This window comes from Platichthys flesus, chromosome 14 (genome assembly GCF_949316205.1).
Source record: "Platichthys flesus chromosome 14, fPlaFle2.1, whole genome shotgun sequence".
Classification (NCBI taxonomy): Eukaryota; Metazoa; Chordata; class Actinopteri; order Pleuronectiformes; family Pleuronectidae; genus Platichthys; species Platichthys flesus.
In genome coordinates this window covers 3,505,109-3,523,964 of record NC_084958.1, presented here as the reverse complement: position 1 = coordinate 3,523,964, position 18,856 = coordinate 3,505,109, and the positions used below count along the sequence as shown (strand labels likewise).

At 39.0% G+C, this 18,856-nt stretch overlaps 1 protein-coding gene across 2 annotated transcripts; it reads left to right on the top strand.

Annotated features, from left to right (window-relative positions):
- The first annotated feature begins 1,462 nt into the window (after positions 1-1,462).
- LOC133968240 (polypyrimidine tract-binding protein 2-like) lies at positions 1,463-18,490 on the top strand. Of its 2 annotated transcripts, none has more exons than XM_062404173.1 (17): positions 1,463-1,568; positions 4,557-4,578; positions 4,877-4,928; positions 5,513-5,676; positions 6,097-6,168; positions 6,293-6,364; positions 6,483-6,641; positions 6,864-6,974; positions 7,378-7,546; positions 9,581-9,658; positions 10,511-10,623; positions 13,370-13,403; positions 15,210-15,302; positions 15,758-15,874; positions 16,321-16,420; positions 16,552-16,629; positions 16,882-18,490. In XM_062404173.1, exons 1-17 carry the CDS (start codon positions 1,561-1,563, stop codon positions 17,009-17,011), a joined length of 1,572 nt encoding a protein of 523 aa, XP_062260157.1. In that variant the 5' UTR covers positions 1,463-1,560; the 3' UTR covers positions 17,012-18,490. The 2 variants fall into 2 exon arrangements, with proteins under 2 accessions (XP_062260157.1, XP_062260158.1); XM_062404174.1 differs by having other exon boundaries at positions 1,478-1,597.
- The last annotated feature ends 366 nt before the right edge of the window (positions 18,491-18,856 follow it).

The window sequence follows — 18,856 nt, the reverse complement described above, 5'->3', positions numbered from 1 at the left end:
CGATCTCGATGGAGCTCAGGGTTTTAAAGAATTTGTTGTTTATATCTACTGCTAATACGGGTTTAAATGTAATTGGGATTATTTCCTTAAATTTAGCTACAGCACTATCAGGTAGACATCTAGAAAATGAATTTTTTATTAGTGGCATATATTCAGTTATTGAAAAATCAAATGTTATTTATTGCTATAGTTATCAGACACAAACAGGACCAGGAGTCCAATGGGGGACATGTTTCAGGTTTTATTCAATCATAAAACAACCAACACATAGTACACCTTTCAACAATTCAATTCAACAGAAAAATAGATAGATATCATATTTGAAATCATGGAAAATGACAATACCACTCAGAAGAGCCCAGAGAACTGTCATGGCCCAAACATCCCCTTAAATGAAGGTAAAATAGTACCTAAAATGACATGGACCTTGTGTGATAAAGGTGTTGGAGGATTGGCAGTACCTTAATCTAAGGTTAGTAAACAAGTAAATTGGACATAGGAGGCCAAATCTACAACCTCATCACACATCAACACATCAACACATCAAACCTCTAAACACAAATAACAAAAGCATAACATGCGATCATTAACTGACTGAATGGAGTTACGATGGATCTTTTTCTAATTGTCACCTGCAAAAAGAATAGAAACAACAACAATATAACAATGCAATTAAAGGTCAGAAAAGACCCCACAACCAAGGGTCCCCATGAGGGTTCCAGAGGGGTAGCACCTCTTCTTCTTCTTCTTACTCCTCTTAAATCATCTCGCCAATTTACATGTGTTATTAATATTCATGACTTAACATTTCAACAGATGCAAACAACAAAAAACACTGAGCGAACAGCTTGTGCTGCTTTTTTTTTGTATGTGACCTAATGATGAGGTTCATCAATAATCAAGGGAAATATTAACATTGTCAGGATATTTTTTTTCCTAATTAAAGACATCAGAAGGTTTAGTTTTTTTTCCAATCATAATGGAGTATCTTCATGTTAGTCTAAGCTCCTGTGACTGAACAAAAGTGTAAAAGCAAATATGTCAGGATTAGATCATCATTGTTCAAATGAAATTTAGCTATAATTGTTGTCATATGTATTTATTGCAATAGATTTCACTCTCCATTTGTTGGGTGCTCTGTATTTAAACCAGAAACTCTGGAGCATTAACGTGCTTCCAGAAAGCTATGAAGAATATCTTTTGCTTTATACTATAATACTGTACTATATATACTATATACTGCAAATCAATGGGAGGGAAATCCCGTGTGGGCCATTAACAGTGGAAATACTTGGTTACAGAGGTGGCTAGGGGACTTAGGATCATCAAAAAACCCTCTTGGAATATCATAAATTCGAATTAATTGAATGAACAAGGAGTATGAAGAAGAGGACGCGTGAATCTGCTCTCCTAGACAGTAGGTGGCGGTAATACACCTGACGTCACTGTTGGTTTCCAGCAGCCGGCACCAGACGAGAAGAAGAAGGACGCCCATTTTACTTGCACTGTACATCGAGAAGGGCTGAAATATTATCAGACAGAAGAGGACAAAGAGCTGCAATGGACGGGTAACTGTGTTCACTTCACCAGTACCTATGTGAGCTGTTCTCATCTGTGCGTGTGGCAGAGACACAACCAGCTGTTTACCGTACTCAGTTTAGCATATGCTAACTGCTAGCTCTGACGCGAACCTTGATACTGACATTAGCTACCGAACGATACCGAGCCCCAATCAATAAACGCGGTGGTTCATTGCTGCTGTGCTCCCAGGGACGTTAAGCTTTACCGAGGAGCATTACTCATTTCACACATTATTTTTTCCTCTAAGTTTGCCCATGTACGAGATGGCAAAACATTGTGAGACAGTTAGCACTGTATCACCTTCTGTTGTCCGTACTACGAATGCTAACGTGAGTTAATGTCGCTGCCTGTGAGAGTAATATTTATTAAAGCTCGCTTAAAAATACTGTCACAGTTTTACCAGTTGTTGATGCTAGGACCATCAACCAGCCCCATTATGTGGTCTATTTGTGTTATAAATAGACCACATAATGGCCGACGTGGTTTGTGCACCTGTCAGTTCGTAAAGATCCTTTGTCTGAAGCAAATCTATGTTGCGCGCAACCTGCGAATGTTTTTTACAGCGTTGGTTTGGAAATCTGCAGAGAGCAGCAACAGCATGTGGGGTTATACAACTTGAGATAGATGACAAGGTTCCAATGTTTAACTATACATTTAGCTGTTCCTGTATATATTGTTCGTGCTCCAGTTTGTGTTATTGATTGTGTTTGGGATTATGTGTTGGTTGCTAAAATTGCAAAGAACTGTGAACTTTTATCCAGTCAAAATAGTAGAGTCATATTTAGTCTTTTGTGCTTCTCTGTTTTTCTATTTTTTTGTGATCATGGTAAATGGAAAAATGCTCCACGGACAGTTGCATCTGTGCAAGACGAGATTCTGGTGACTTGTTGTTGGTTGTCATAATTTCCCTGTGAACAAACATGCATAATTTCATGTGCACCCTATGCATAGAGATGGCTCTTGTGCCTTCCTGTGGAGAACTGTGCGTATGCCTGTTGTGCCAATGTGCACAGAAAAAACGGTATCTACAAATATTATGCTGAATTCTGCATACTTGCTGAGGATGGTAAACATTTTTGGGATATTTTGACAGGCCAGTGAGAGCATGCAACAACAGAGCAAAAGGCACTGCACACAGCTCTACAAAGAAGCAATGACATTATGAGAAGTGTGGATCATTGTGTGTTTGTGGTAGTGGGCGGCCACAGTCTATGTAATTAATGTGAATTGGTGCACACTAAAGCTGCTCCCCATTAAGGAAATAGCATTTCTGTTAGTGCACACTAGTTTATGCAGTGCAGGCTGCCTGACCCTTGTCACACTGCTCCCCCATCATGATACACTACCAGATCTACTTCTAGCTGACTACAGAGTTCCCTCTCCATGCACATTTCATTTTTACTGTCTCTTCAGGTTAGGGACATGTACTCAACACCATGTGTGCTACTAGGGATCAAACTTCTTTTTTACATTGGCATCGACCCAAACTTTCTATAACACCTGGTTAATAGGATAATGTAAGGGATCAGTCAAATAACATGGTAATGAAAAGGGGCCTTCAAATGAAGCAGATGCCCATCAGGACTTCTGCCAGATAAGAAGGTTTAACTTACTGTTTTTTTTAATCCTCCCTGATGGTCCATGATTTTGGGCTCCAGTTGGCTTTGTCTTTAACCCATTGAAGGATCATCATTTTGGCCATGTGTAAGTTAGAAACTCCAATGCGAAGAGCTATGCTGACTACCTACACCTTAAAATGCAAATTGGCAAACTGCAGCTAAAAACAAAGCATGCCTCTTACTGATGTAAGGACCTCAAATGATTACAGTTGGTGTATGAAGAGGATGACACAGATAAAAAAAATCATAATCAGGACTTTTCATTTTTGGTAACCTTTAAAAAAATAATTAAGTGAACAAATTCAATTTAAAAGAAAGATATGTCAATGTTGAACAGGTAACAATATCAAAAATATAAATGGCATATAGTTCATATTCCAATTGGATTCAGAAAAACATTCATATTTGAAACAAAATCCAGACACATTTGTGAGTTATGCTGTTAACCAACAGATAAGTATTTCTAAATGGTAAATTGTTTGAATTTATACAGCGCTTTTTCTGCCGCACCTTTTCAAACCAAACTTGTCAGCAGAGGGTGTGTTACAGGTTCCTTGTTGTTGCAGGTGCTTGATGGGATTAAAGCCAGTAATGCAAATAGGTATTTCAGCGCTAGTATGACTGTTGTTGATCATTTGGGTGACTGCAATTTCCCTATGGATTTGGGGAGTTGGTTGGGGGAAGGGTAACTGCCAGTACTGCATATGCTAACTTATTTTTCAGACAAGTATCGGTGGTCAGCAGTAACCACAGAGTGCTACCGATATCAGAGCTCTGTTGTCTCTTCCCAGAGTTCCTTGCAGGGTTTGACTGACAGTTTATCAGACCAACAGAAGAATATTTGTCCATAGTGGCTGTTGGTCAGAGGAAAATAGGTTTATAACTCTGAAACCATAAGACAGGTTATACATGTTGCGATTTTGGACTTAAACCAATTTTACATTGTAGCAGTTTTCTGTAATCATTTTGAAAGTTGGTGATTTGGGATGAGGCTAACGTTGGTTGCTTTGCGATCCTACATTTTATTTTTTCAATTTCTTTATTAAGAGACAATTTTACCACCATTATTGAGAACCCGACCAGAAGGATGCAGATATGAGTTAAATAAATACATATCAATGTTATGAAATCTTCTGAAACATTGCTGAATTCTTGTATCTACAAAACTGTTAAATGGCTGTATGTGCTTCTACGTACGTATAGACAAATAAGCATTTTAACACCTGCATTGTGTTTTGTTTTTTTATTTAAGCCTTAGCTGGGTTGAAGTATTATGATACATTTTCATCCAGGTTTTGCTCTTACCATTTTCCTTCTCTTCCTTTTTTCATCTCAATGTATTCTTTCCATTGGCAGAGATGTCGCGGTTGGTGTGAAGGCAAGTTTTCAAATTTTGCTTTACTAATTTTACATGAACACATACATTTGCGTTGTCTGCATTATATTGTTTAACCATGGACTGGATGTAAATTCGGTGGCAGGTAAAAAGAATATCATATAAGTGTTAGATGTAAAGTTAGAAGATAACCCACTAAAAAGCTGGATGTTAACCACAGTATCATTAAGCTAAAAGTAAAATGATTCATTTATAATTTTGTCTTTGTTTGCTATTTTATGTGTATTTGTTGTGCTGAAAAATAACAGTTTTCCCGTTTTTCTTTCTCTTAACTTTGCAGAGAGGCTCAGATGAGCTCAACATGTATGGTAGCAGTCCCAGCTCCATGACTGGTAAGCTCCACCTTAACCCTGATTGGAGCAGAAAACACAAACCGCATTTCTTGAAGCAATAATCCACAATATATTTAGGTAATAGGAAGTGGTCAGGAAGTGTGATCATGGTTTGGACATGTTAGACAACTTAAGTGCATTATTGTTGTTAAACCTCTGTAATGTAGTAATAAGTCATAATGAATTAAGAGGGGTGAATGACGTACCAGCACAGACCAGGGACCTGAAAAACCAGAATATTATAAGGATCAGAGCAGAAGCAACGGTTTCCTTGTATCGTGTCAATGTTTCCTCTCTGGATGTCCTCACTCCTGCTAGCCTGCACTCACTTGACACTGTAACAATAAACACCAACACTCATTACAAGCTGTTAGGCGCTGAACAGAACGGTCCCTAAAAGCCGCAGCATTGCATTTGGTCTTTGCAAACAGCATAGATCGTATGTTTATAGAGCTGGGAAGTGCGATCCAAGCATTCTGATGCAAGATGTGAACTTCTTTACTTTGACTGATCCACTTGTCCTTAGATTCCCCAGAGAGTGACTTGTGGTGTTGTGTTTTTTGTCTTTGTTTGTCCATATTCAGCGAATGGCAGTGACAGTAAGAAACAGCGCCTAGATGAATCACCTCCCTCCAGAGTTCTCCACATAAGGAAACTTCCCAGTGAAGTATCAGAGACGGAAGTCATTGCTTTGGGCCTCCCCTTTGGAAAGGTCACCAACATTCTGATGCTCAAGGGGAAAAACCAGGTACACTATAACGAAAGTCTAGACTGTCTGCCAATCAATTGAGATCATTTGAAAATAATGGAATAACACTGAAGTAATCACAACAGTGTTGAATTTTTAAATAATAATATTAGGTGGGGAAATTAATTGTTTCTGCAATGCAAACGTGGACAACTCTGCATCGATGCGGAGACGGAACATAATCTATTCATGCTCCGTTCATGGTTTTAGCAATGTACCGCTGCTGCATAATTATAACCACCGCAATTCAGGCTTAGGACAGTCGCACAGCATTGAGATGCATTAAATAATTTCATCATTGAATCGCGCGGTGCCTAGAGATTCCCACTCCTAATATTGTCCTTTCTTGAACAAGATTAGAAAGTGATGCATTGTCCTGGAGCTGATTCGTTCATTGAAACTTTTGTTGTGTTTTTCCAGGCGTTTCTGGAGTTGGGTACAGAGGAAGCAGCCATTACGATGGTGAACTACTATACAGCTGTCACACCACAGGTCTGAATCATCCTCAATTCATGTCGCACATTATTCTTATACCACAGGTCTGAATCATCCTCAATTCATGTTGCACATTATTCTTATTTTATGAGTTTACTAACTCTTCTCACTGTGTTTTTAGGTCAGGAACACACCTGTCTTCATCCAGTACTCCAACCATAAGGAGCTGAAAACAGATTCTGCTCTAAACCAGGTATACACGCATACAGAGACACGTGGACAATATGTTTCTATCGAACAAGATGGTTAGACTGATTCAGATTTGATGCCTTTCCCTCATCATGTGTCCATATTTTTGTCATTCCACCCAGAGGGCCCAGGCAGTACTGCAGGCAGTGACAGCAGTTCAGGATGGAAGTTCTCCATCTTCTGACCCAGGAGTTCTTGACCTTGCTCCACCCCCCAGCCCTGTCCTGCGAATTATTATTGACAACATGTTTTATCCTGTGACACTGGATGTTCTCCAACAGGTAAAACCTGAACACTTAACATAAATCTACTAGTCAGATTGATGATGTTGATCTTATTTGGTACAAAAAAATCATAATAGAAGCAAAACTGATTTTTAAGGGGGTTAAAGGAGACCGGAAATGGGAGTTGTTTTTCGGACTCCTCCAGAAAAGTTGTTGAGTTGATCTTAAGATAACAAGATCCTTGGATGTGTGTTTGATTGATTAATGTGACTCTTGCAGATCTTCAGCAAATTTGGCACCGTAATGAAGATTATAACCTTCACCAAGAACAACCAGTTTCAAGCTCTTCTTCAGTTCAGTGACCCTGTCAATGCACAGCAAGCTAAACTGGTAAGATCCTACTTATACAAATTAAAGTTGTTAAATAACTGTTAAGTTTTTTTGATTGCATTACATTAGTATGACTTCTGAGCTTTTAACAATGTGCATATGTATGTGCATGTAAGAGGGTATGCTACAGTAACAGTGTAATAAGGTTAATGATAAGTTGTTTTTTTCTATAAACATTTCACATCCCCATTGTCTTTCATGTCCCTGAGTGCAAGCAGCTTATACATTTCAATCCTGTCTGGTGTATAACATGTGATTTACTGTTTAGATTTAATCTCAATGAATTGGCATCTTCTGTCTTAATGTGCCGTTTTTTGCAGATATTTAATTAATTAATATCAGTGTGGACCTAAAAATATTTTATCAGTCATTATGATTCCCTCTGTCTCTTTCACTCCCACAGTCTTTGGATGGACAGAACATCTACAATTCTTGTTGCACTCTGCGGATAGACTTCAGTAAACTGGTCAACCTCAATGTCAAATACAACAATGATAAGAGTCGAGATTACACCAGACCTGACCTTCCAACTGGGGACGGAGAGACAACCAACAAGGATCATTCACTCTTGGGTAAATACACCTATGTGTTGACCTGTCTTCAGCCCACAATTCCATATCTTCCCACAGGGTATCTATACTACTTTACAGTTACATCTGTGTCCCCATTCAAAGTCTTTTTTTACCAGTTGTGCTCAAAGGCTAAGATGAAACAGTAAATTTGAAGCCAAAGACAGTTCACCCTGGATATACACACCTGTTTGACTCAGCACCATCCTAACCAATACTCAACTTTTCACTTCTGCTATTTTGGTGCATTAGAATGAAAGGTTTATTGTAATAAATGTTCCCCTCAAATCAGTGAACGAGGAGGGTAGCTGGAACTTAATGCCCCTTGAACAATGAGTCTTCATCAGAAGTGGCGCAGCATGAAAAAAACATGTGTGAGTTGATTTACAATTAAAGGTGTGCACAGCAGGTGGGTTAGATAATCTATTGCCACATTGCCATGATAGTTCATATGTTTAATTTTAGTGTTTAAATGAAGAAATAAAGCAAAACCAACACCTAGATTTACATTGGCATGGTGCACTGCTCCTGTCATTTCCAGGAACTTTTTTAACTATGCCACACTTTGATTATCAGCCTCATAATATCATGAAAGGGGCTCTGCACATATCCAGATACCAAATTGAAAGTGAACATCAAACATACCAGTAAAATATTAATTATAGAGTCTGACAAATGTCAGTTCTTTTTAGTTCCTCCTGTTTCTGTGAATTGCTGTTCAGTATCTGATTTATAATTCAGGATGACAGGCTGACTGGACTCCCAGATGCTACCAGCTAATTTTGCACTGGCAGGTTTCCTGTTTCCACATATCAGCCTCACATTAATTTAGTGATATGTGCACTTAAAACATGGAGTTCATCAATTGAGACATCGGGACATTTATTTTATATAGATCCCCTTTGTAATGCATATTGTTTATATTTCAAAGGCTCCAAAAGAGAAATCCTACAACAGCCAGACACTGCGTTGTGCAGATGTCTGCCAGGCCACTCATAGGCCACTCCTTTTATGGTCACTTTCCACATGGCTTCTGGTGGTGTGTTAACTGACAAACTGTTCCTGTAGCAAACTGTCACAAGCTATCATCTGTTGTAAGAGTCATTAATCAGTTTAAAAGATACTAAATGAGATAACTAAGTGGATGGTGTAGATGGCTTTGATTCAACAGTTTCCTCTATGAAAAACGGGTAAACATAGCCGAATTTAAAAAAATAAAATGTTTATATATATATAATCTATATTGTGCTTGATGGCTTCAAAGTTCATATACAGTGATTTATTTTTGTTTCTAAACAACTGCAACAGACTTCCACTTATAACTGATTTGTCGTCATAGTTTTGTCCCTGCTGTCTTCGGTGAAGTCCTCTTGTGCAAGTTGTTGCGCCTCATCTCAGTGAAAATTTTGCTTTGAGAAATGTCCTTGTACTTCATGGCTTAGATTATGTTCTGACATGTAGTGTGAATTTTGACCCCCTATATTAAAAAAAGTGTGTGCCTTTTTCTAAACGTTCTCTAACAAGTTGTGTACAGTACAATTGTAGACCTATCTCAGTGATAATTCAATCAATCAAATTGTATTTGTATAGCCCATATTCACAAAATCACAATTTGTCTCATAGGGCTTTAAATGAATAAAGCAAAGAGGCATCCTCTTTGCTTTATAAATGACCTCACAGCAAAGTTTCAGAAAGCTTATTGTTAATGAGAGATTTTAGCTTTTATTTTTTTATAAAATGAACAGTTCTATGGAAAGGTTGTTAACTTTTTTATTATTGGTTATTGAGTGAATGTTAAATGAATGGTAATTTTATCCATTGGAGTGCAAGTGTCTAATTGTTTTTGTGGGCTCTGACCCCTTTGTAAAGCCACTGCATGTGCACTGTTGGTTAGATCTCAACTCATCATGTTTAATACTCATAGAATACTGCTGTTATTCTACTTACTTAGGTCAGTTTGGTTTATTGCGATGACTGGTATCTTTTAATTGAAGGTTAGATGAGTATGTTGTGATTTAACTTTTTATTGTCTTGTAGGTACCCCATCTGGAGCCCTAGCTTCCTACTCGAGTGGAGGAGGTTACTCATCTTCTCTCTCCCTTTCACAGGGTGGAGGTACCAATCTTTTCTTTTTTCAAAATTCAGTTTTTTACTTCCTCTGCTGTTATCCATCCTGCTGCAGTCTTTCATGTCCTTGTAGTTGTTTTATTGTACCAGGGCCATAGTGGTTGGTTGATATTAAAGCTTTATCAAAGTATCAGGCAGATACTGGACTGTAATTAGTCATTCCATGACATTTAAATGTCATTCATTCTTATACTTTATACTTTTCCTACTTGTCCAATGGAAGTTGTTGGCCTTAATGAATTATATAAAGATGTTTTGATTAAAAAATGACAAAGTTGAAAGAATCTTTAAAACCTTTAACATTACACTTAGCCCTCCTCCTTTGACGCATTCTGCGCAGAATTATAATTATAATTATGTGTGGATTTTACTTGAAGTGAATGCTGTTCAAATGTTTCAATTTTTTTTATTTATTATTATTCATTTCATTGTAATTAAGTAACTAAGCATTCAAAACATATCAGTTTCCCTGCATAGTGACATGACAGATCATCTGCTCTGAAACCTTCACTACTTCTTGTATGAGATTCAGCTTTGAATTATAGTGGGAGAGTGCATTATCCACATAGTTATGGTAGACGGGAAGGAGAACAGAGTTTGCCAACTTCATGCTCAGCTTAGACTGAATGTCCTCTACAATACAGTGCACATAATGCACACTACTGAAATTACTAAAGCAGCTATACTGACTATTCCTTCCCCCTAGAATTCTCTACTGCTACCAATTTCAACTTCACCAGTTTACCTGTAGATATTAATGTATCTTTTCATGAAGCTGTAGTGTTTTTTGCGTTATCGCAGTTAATCTCTCATCTCTCTGATCTTGTGTTTTCCTAAAAGGAGCCATGAGTCCTCTGAGTGCTGCAGCCGCAGCAGCAGCAGCTGCAGGTCGCGTTGCTCTCTCTGGGTCCGGAGTGTCAGGAGTCCTGTTGGCCTCCAACTTAAATGACGAGGTAAACTAACCATCCATATAATTTGAATGTGAATGAGCATTTGAAAGCTCTTCGTTGAGGTACTCATTACAGCTATTGAACAAACACCGCTGAAAACTAATTGTGATAGTGTGGCCAATTTTTTTGGTTTAAAACTATACTGTGATTGTGGATATGGAATAACACAAATCATAAAAAGTATAAAAGGTGGTTACCAAGTATAGCTTTAAAAGGGAGCCCAGATATGCAGAATTAATAATAATAATACACATTTAAAGGTGGATAAATGGTAGTTTTTTGTATCTGTTCATTATGGGAGTTTATCATTTACTTCTTTTCACTTCAGAAACCAACAAAATATTTCCGAACATTTGCCCAGTGACCAAACCTTTGGATTTCGGTTTCTCTTGTTTGTTTTCATTTTATTCTCTAATTGAACTGTAACCTACTCTGTCATCTTTATCTCTAAACTTACTGTACCTGTTTCTGTATGTTCCATCCTTCTATCCGAGCACTTCTCTCTGTCTGTCTTTGTCCCTCTCACACCCCTGAGAAGAGTGGCTATATATTGTTTTGGTGGGTTTCAAACCTATTCCCCCTTCTGATAGAGTCTTTGAAGCACGGTTATCCTGACTGTCATGAGTACGTTATACATATATCTCTCTAAAGATCCATCAGTAGTGTGGTGAAAGTTAAATCCGACAGTAGACGTAGACAATCTGATTTTTTTAATCAAAGACAATCTTCATAAATATACTTTTCAGATTAATTTTAGAGATTGAGTCATTAAAATGTGCTTGATCAGTTTTAAACAATTACTTGCCGCTAAAAAGCCTATTTTAGCTTTTAAACAGCCTGCCCGCGATCTGCAGCTAGCGACAGTTCTCCTTGTTCTGCAGCCTAGGCTTAAAAGAAACCTTGACAAAACGTTAAAGCGGCAGAAACATGCATACAATTTCCAGTGTGGACTTTCAGGGTAAAATCACTGCAATAGCAGGATACAGACATTTGCAAGTTGGGCCTTTTGAGTTGAAGTGATTGGCTTGTGTCGAGGTTACCAAATGCACAACTCATCATGTGATTATATGACTTGAACTAAATATGTGGGGAGAGTTTTGATTCTGGATGTGAATCATGATTCTATTCAAAAAGTTTGTGATCTTTTGGCCGGATCACCCACTCCTCTCAAAGGGTTGGTTTTCATTTACTTTGTCTTCCTCTCAGCTGTGACCTTAGATCGACAGACCTCCATCCGTGGCACATTTGAATAATTTTCCTACAGAACCCTATTCTAGGTCACATAGCATTAGAAACCCTAAACACAGACCAATCTCTCTTATTCCAGTTTGACGGTGTTGATAAAGACCAAGACCTAAGTGAAACTTTTCAATGAAATATCTGGTACTGATGATCATTATATTGTTTCAGTTTATTTAAACTGGACATGACCAAATGGTTCAGTCCATGTGTGATGTGGCAGTGGTCATGGACATGCTTTATATTTCATGCTTTGCAGACCCTTTTGCCTAAACCTCTCTAGGTGCAAATGGAACACATTTCCTTTGTAGCTTTTTCACTGTGACACTTATGATAAGAATCTTGGAAGTCCGGATGTTTATGATTTTTGAAAACAGTGATCAAGTTCTCCATCTGCCCTCTTCTGCTTCAATTTCTCTTGTCACTCAGTCTTTCATCCACTGATTTATTGGACATATGTGCCAGCAGCTGTCAATTTAGTGGTCATGGGGACTATGACTTCAAATTCTTGTTATGCAATATATCAGGAATGATGGAGGGAGTTTTCATACATCTGGCTCAGATTTTCAGCGGTCCATAAGGAATGATTTGGGGAATCACATGTCAAAGTCACTGTGACCTTACATAATGCCTTTCGATGAAGTGATTTCAAAGACAAAATTTGCATAGGACACAGTGACATATGACATTATATATCCATATGGTCAACAGCAGTGCGACTGTGGCATCATAATTATCTGCAAAAGCATGTTCCTGGTCATTATTTAACACAATAACTCGGGAACAGAAGGAGATATTGTGGCCATGTTTCCTGCAGCTTGACTGGCTGGTGTGAGACATGCATCCGAGGGGGGGTAACTCCAGACTCCTGTAGACTTCATCCATCCATTCTTTAATATATTATTTTCTACCTTCCTCTCATCCTTTTATTTTTCTCACTGATAAATGCATCCAGCAGGGAGTGTGATTGTGTTTGTGTGTATATGCGTGCGCGTCTGTGCATGTGTGTTAACAAAACTGGAAGGTGTGTGTGTGTGGAAACAATCCAGCATCATTCAAACTCCGTTGATGTCCCACTGATGCTGTTTACTGACCTCTGCTTTGGTTTTGTCCTCCTTTCCTCCTCTCTCCCTCCCCCACCCGACCCCCTTACCTTTACTCCTCCCTTTGCTCATTTTCTCTCCTTTATATCATCCATACATCTTAAATACTGTACACTACCAATGTATATATACCACAATTTACTGTAATTTCTTTCATCTCCACTTCCTCTCCTCCTTCTTCACTGTTCTTATTCTGGTCTAACCTGACTTTGGCTTTGCTGTTATGATCCACTCCTCAAATCCCCCCGATATTCTCCATCTTTACTCCACTCCTCATCATCTCGGAAACCACCACCTCCCCCCTTGTCCAACGCTGGGCGGTCTGATCTCTACCTTCGTCTCTCCTTCTTCCTCCTCCTCTGCTCCTCCTCTTCCTGTCCTCTGCTCTGCGGTCTCTCTCTCTAAAGATGGTCACGCCTCAAAGTCTCTTTACCCTCTTCGGTATGTTCAACCTCTACTATTCGATCTGTATATCTCTCTCTGTTAATCCAATTTTGTTCACTTTCTTCAGTGATGTCGTGGACTCGCTTATTCCTCTGTATCTGTTTGTCTCCGAGCCTCCCTTGATCATATTTTACATTACAGAGTTAAATCTACTTCTGTCTACTCTACATTTTAAAGTCAAAGAGATAATGTGTTTGCTCAGCTTTACACTTAACTGATGAAAACAAATACACCAAAATCATTTATGTGTTGTTAAATCCAATCCTATAAAAGTAAAATCAGATTCACAGCTACTATGGTGGGCTTTCAATAAATATTCCATCACATATTGTGTTTCTTGAGGTGCAATTGATGTTAGATTGGATTGGAGCCTCTACTTGGGGCATGTTGTAAATTTTACCAAGCTGCATCATTAAAAGCTTGTCATAGCTCTGGAAATCTTTCTTCAGTTCCCTTGTTTTATAGAATCTGAGAATTTGCTGTGAAAACTCCACATCTAGACTCAGGCTACATCCATGCTACTATGTTTTAGTTTGAAAACAGCCTTTTCAAATTGAAACAATCCCTGTCCACAAAACCCTTTTCGCTCTTTATCACTCCCCTAATCCCAATTTATACTAACTCGTCTGAAAACTCATATCACGTGACCACTCACATACACTGGGCATGTGCATGCCGGTTGTTTTCCTCCGCGTCATGTGATAGGAGCCTGACGAAACAGCAAAGGCTACGTCGTGACCGAAAAGACCCAAACAGCAAGCGGTTCCAAAGTCTCCGTTTCGGCCCGTTACGACTATAACGCAGCCCCCGAGTTTTCAAACCAAAACTGGGCCGTCAGCGTTTCCAAAGGTTTTATTTTCTCTTAAGCTCCAGATGTGTGTTGGTGGCGAATGTATCTGTAGCAGAGTTGATGCAATTTCAAACAACAACTTACTAGCATGGATGTAGCATTAGACAGATTTGAACAGATACTGAGTTTAGAGACTGAGTGCCAAGTCTGTACTTTCACAGCTACCTCACAATAAAAGCTGCCGTAATATATTTTTATAATAAACAGCCACATCAATAAGCAAAGCAACAGAATTAATTCAAGAGCAGAAAGATATTGGGATTTAATTGTTAAATAAACAAGAAAGGACGAGGAAGACGAAGAAGGGGTTGGTTCTGATAGTGGTTTCATAATTAAAACTGTTACCCAGTTTGTAAAATGCCAGATTCACTAAACTGATGCAAAAAATACTCTTGCTCAACATCAATGAGATATCCAATTTGGGAATTTCTGCACAGCAATATTTACATATTTACGTGGAAGTATGAATTTTTATGGTTTGTGATTTACTGTGAACGTTTCCTCATGCAGTATGTTTTGTCTGAGGTTAGTACATTCTTCTGAGAAGGTTTAGTGAAAGATGACCCTTCTCCTACACCGTCCATGTAGTTTCACACTTTTAATCATCTAATCAGACTGGATATCCTCATCAAACAGCTTCAGGCGTGTGTCAGTGGTAAAGCTGAGGTCTCTTGTCTTTTCTCACCAATCTGACAACTTGGTTACACAGAAGAGTTGAATGAGTTTCTAGTGGAAGTCAAATCGGAAGAGTCCATCTTTTCTTTTGTCTTTCTGGCACTAACTTTTTTCCTTCCATCCTTCACACCTCTCCTTTTTTTTATCCTCGTCGGCTTCATCTCTCCTGCTCTGTCTGTTCTGTCCTCTTCCTCGCCTTCTGCTCTACCCTGCTCTCTCTTGCTCGCTCTCTCCCTCTCTCGGTCTGCCTCTCTCTCTCGCGCTCTCTCTACCTTCAGGTGTCTATGGCGACGTGCAGAGGGTGAAGATCCTCTACAACAAAAAGGACAGTGCTCTGATCCAGCTGTCTGACGGCAACCAGGCTCAGCTGTGTGAGTTTTGAATGAGAATGATGCTTATCCCTTACTGGTATTGAATTGTTATTTTCCCCAAATCAGAAGTGGTTGTTCAAGTCCAGATGACGTCACTTGCAGGTCCCAGTTATATAGATATATGTGGTGTTTGCTCAGTTTAACCATATTGGCCTATGTAGACAGTGATACAGCATGTTATATGATGACATTAGCCATGTAGAAAATGTTCACCTTCAGCTTCCTAACTTCATCGTTACTGCTGCTTAGTTTGGTTTCCAGTGACAAAAACAAAGGTGCTGCTGTTTGAAGGTAACTAATTACTTTGCCTAAAATGCTGGGCTCAGCATGATGGCTGTAGGCCATCTAAGGTGTATATATATAGAATATAAAATGGATGAGATATGATAAATCAACCTGGTGCACTGTATCCGATGTCTTACCTTCTCGTGCTAATATTTTTCTCTCACCTGTAGCTATGAGCCATTTGAATGGTCAGAAGGTGTTTGGTAAAGTGATGAGAGTGACACTGTCAAAACACCAAACTGTGGCTTTACCCAGAGAAGGCCTGGATGATCAACTACTAACTAAAGGTGAGAGTACTGCTGTTGCCACATTTTATTTTAATAAAGTAAAGCAGAGCAAGGCTAGCGGTTTTAATAGTAAACCCAGAGAAGAAGACCACACAGTCGGTGGGGGTGTGAACCTGTTGAGTTGTTTCAAAGTGACACAGTGACATTTTACCAGAGTTATGGACTAAACACAAGTTATGTGACAAAAGATTACAGAGACCCTGAATTGCAGAAGCCTCTTAGATGAGTAATTAAACATTTCACTTAATCACTTACAATGAAGCCTCCCACTCTCATTAGAATTAACTGATATCAGGTTATAAAATGGCGAGATTGATTTTTTAAGGTTTTCCTTTACTGTTTGTGACCCCATCGTGTACAGTTTACACTTACATGCATGTCACAGGCCGGCCCCGCCCCTACTAGCTCACACAGAGACAGATATTGTCTGTTTTTTTCTTCTACAGATTTTTCTGGCTCTCCCCTCCACCGCTTTAAGAAGCCAGGATCAAAGAACTTCCAGAATATCTTTCCCCCCTCTTCGACACTTCATCTCTCCAACGTCCGGTATTTTAACAGTATACATATTCATCAAATTACTTCCTTTTTCTCACACTCAGCCAAGTACCATACCAGTCTATTTGATTTCATGCTGCTTCGCTTCAATACTATAAGCTGTTTGTGTTTTGAATGCTCAGGGATGGTGTTGGAGAGGATGATCTTCGTCTTCTGTTCTCTAACAGTGGAGGAACTGTCAAGGCCTTCAAGTTCTTCCAGTAAGGACCAGATCAGCTTCATATAAAGCTGGTTAAGACTAAAAAAACTTGTTTAATTTATAAACTTAATATATATTGTTATATTATTATTATCCCTCCTATTCTCCTGTGCATTGTACGTATAAGATAATTGCCTTGCTATGCTCTGGAATGACCTTAGTAGAAACTGAACAAAGCGAATGCTCACAGATTAAAATCTAAACCTTATTTTTAAACAAAACTCAGCTGTTTGTCCTGCTCTTTCTTCACCAGGGACCGTAAGATGGCCTTGATCCAGATGACGTCAGTTGAGGAGGCGATCCAAGCACTGATGGATCTTCACAACTATGACATGGGAGGGAATCACCATCTAAAAGTTTCATTTTCAAAGTCCACCATCTAACTTTCACACCCAACTTCAAGATCCATGACGAGTGAGGAAGTCCCCACTGTTTTCCACTTATCCATATGTTCCGTTTCTTTGCACTGCACCTAAACCTTTAAACAAGTATTATAATATTACACATCCGGTGAAATCAAGTAACAGTTGAAATATTCAGAAAACCCAAGTTACACAGAGTAAACTCCTGACCAATGGAAGTAGCATTTACGCCTGGCCCATAGCGATTTGTTAAATGTCCAAATCCCTGCTTTTTTCTTCACAGCATCTTTAAGAGCAGCTTCTGAGGATCTTTATCTCCAGAGGTTTAACGTTTCACCTTGCTGCTGTGATGTAGACGTATACCTTTGGGTGTGTCCTTATGTTGTGACATCACTGCTGGGTGTGGCACTTCAGACCACACCCAGCAGTGAGTGTTGGTGTGTAATGAAAAGAACTTGGACTCTCTTTCACCGGTCGACATGGCAGCAGATACTGTCTTCTTGAACAAATATTGAGTTCTGCTATTAATGATTATTTTTAAGTATTAAGTATAAAGAAGAAGGTGGTGTTTTCACTGAAGTGGGATTCACACCATCCTCTCCTCACATCTGCAAAGAGCTATTTACATCACCACCTACTGTAGTTTTCAAGGGATTTTGAGAACCTACAATAAAACAGCTTTCTGCAACACACAATCACTTAAAATGATTTTCAGACGCAACCGAAATTTGAGGACGCTAGCACTTATAAATCCTCAAAGGTAGAATAAACTACTAATTATATATGATGCCTTATCGTAGCTGTTCTATTGGGATGTTTAGACGCATTCTGGAAAGTTCGATGCCTTGAGGACAATTGGTCGTTCCCCAAATTTTCCTTTCAAAATAACTTTGACACTGACAATGACGACTCAAAGGTGGAGCTACAATGTTCTAAATCCTATCCCTCTCTTTTTAAAACCGTAGCTGTGAGCGCACTCTCTCTCTCCCTCACACACACACACACACACAGGAATGCGCGTTCATGCTCTCTGTTTAGATAAGGTTTAAATATGAGGTTCTGGTCTTGGTCTCTTCTTTTGGAAGGAGACCTGTTATGACCAAAGTACATGCGCCTTTAGTCTCTGGTCTAATTTTACTGTTGATTCTTTTGTGTCTTCAAACAATGAATTTTACCGACAATTTTTGTTTAACCTTGGTTGTAAAGCTGTAGAAGCAGAATATTTTATTTTATAAATACAACCTCCTCTTCCCAGTCAGACACGGTGAGCTTATTTATCATGCAGAGATTCACCGAAACCTGAGGTCCCCTCTAGTGTTTCAAATTTTGTACTTCTCTGTGGTTCTTTCTTGCAGCTGCAGAGGTTATTTTTGGGGTTATTTCATTTATTTGTTGAAGGGGGTTGTTTTAATTTCTTCACTTCATGTTTGTCTTTCTGTCATTAGATTTCAGATCAGCACAAATTAAAAACGTCTTTTCTACCAAAGAGGCAAAGTAAAACAGTGTGTTTGTGTTGTTTATAGTAGCTTCAGACCTCTGCTCTCATCTGTCTCACTGTCAACCTGTCAATAAACTTATCTCACTCTGTTCAGTTCTGTCTCTCTGCTCTCACTTCTTTCTCTTCACTCCTTCCTCCCAGCTGTTCTGTTCTTTCTACGCTTCTGCTGAGACATGAGAACGAGCAGTGTGTCCACAGATGGGGATTCGACTACACTCTTAAGTTATGGAGTGTGTTCAGCACTAATTACACAAGTCCTGTTCAGTCATTGTGAGTAATGTTGGTGCATTATGTGGCAGCTGTGGCTCCGGAGATAGAACGGGTCACACACTAATCAGAAGGTCAGAGGTTTGATCCCAGTAGCTACC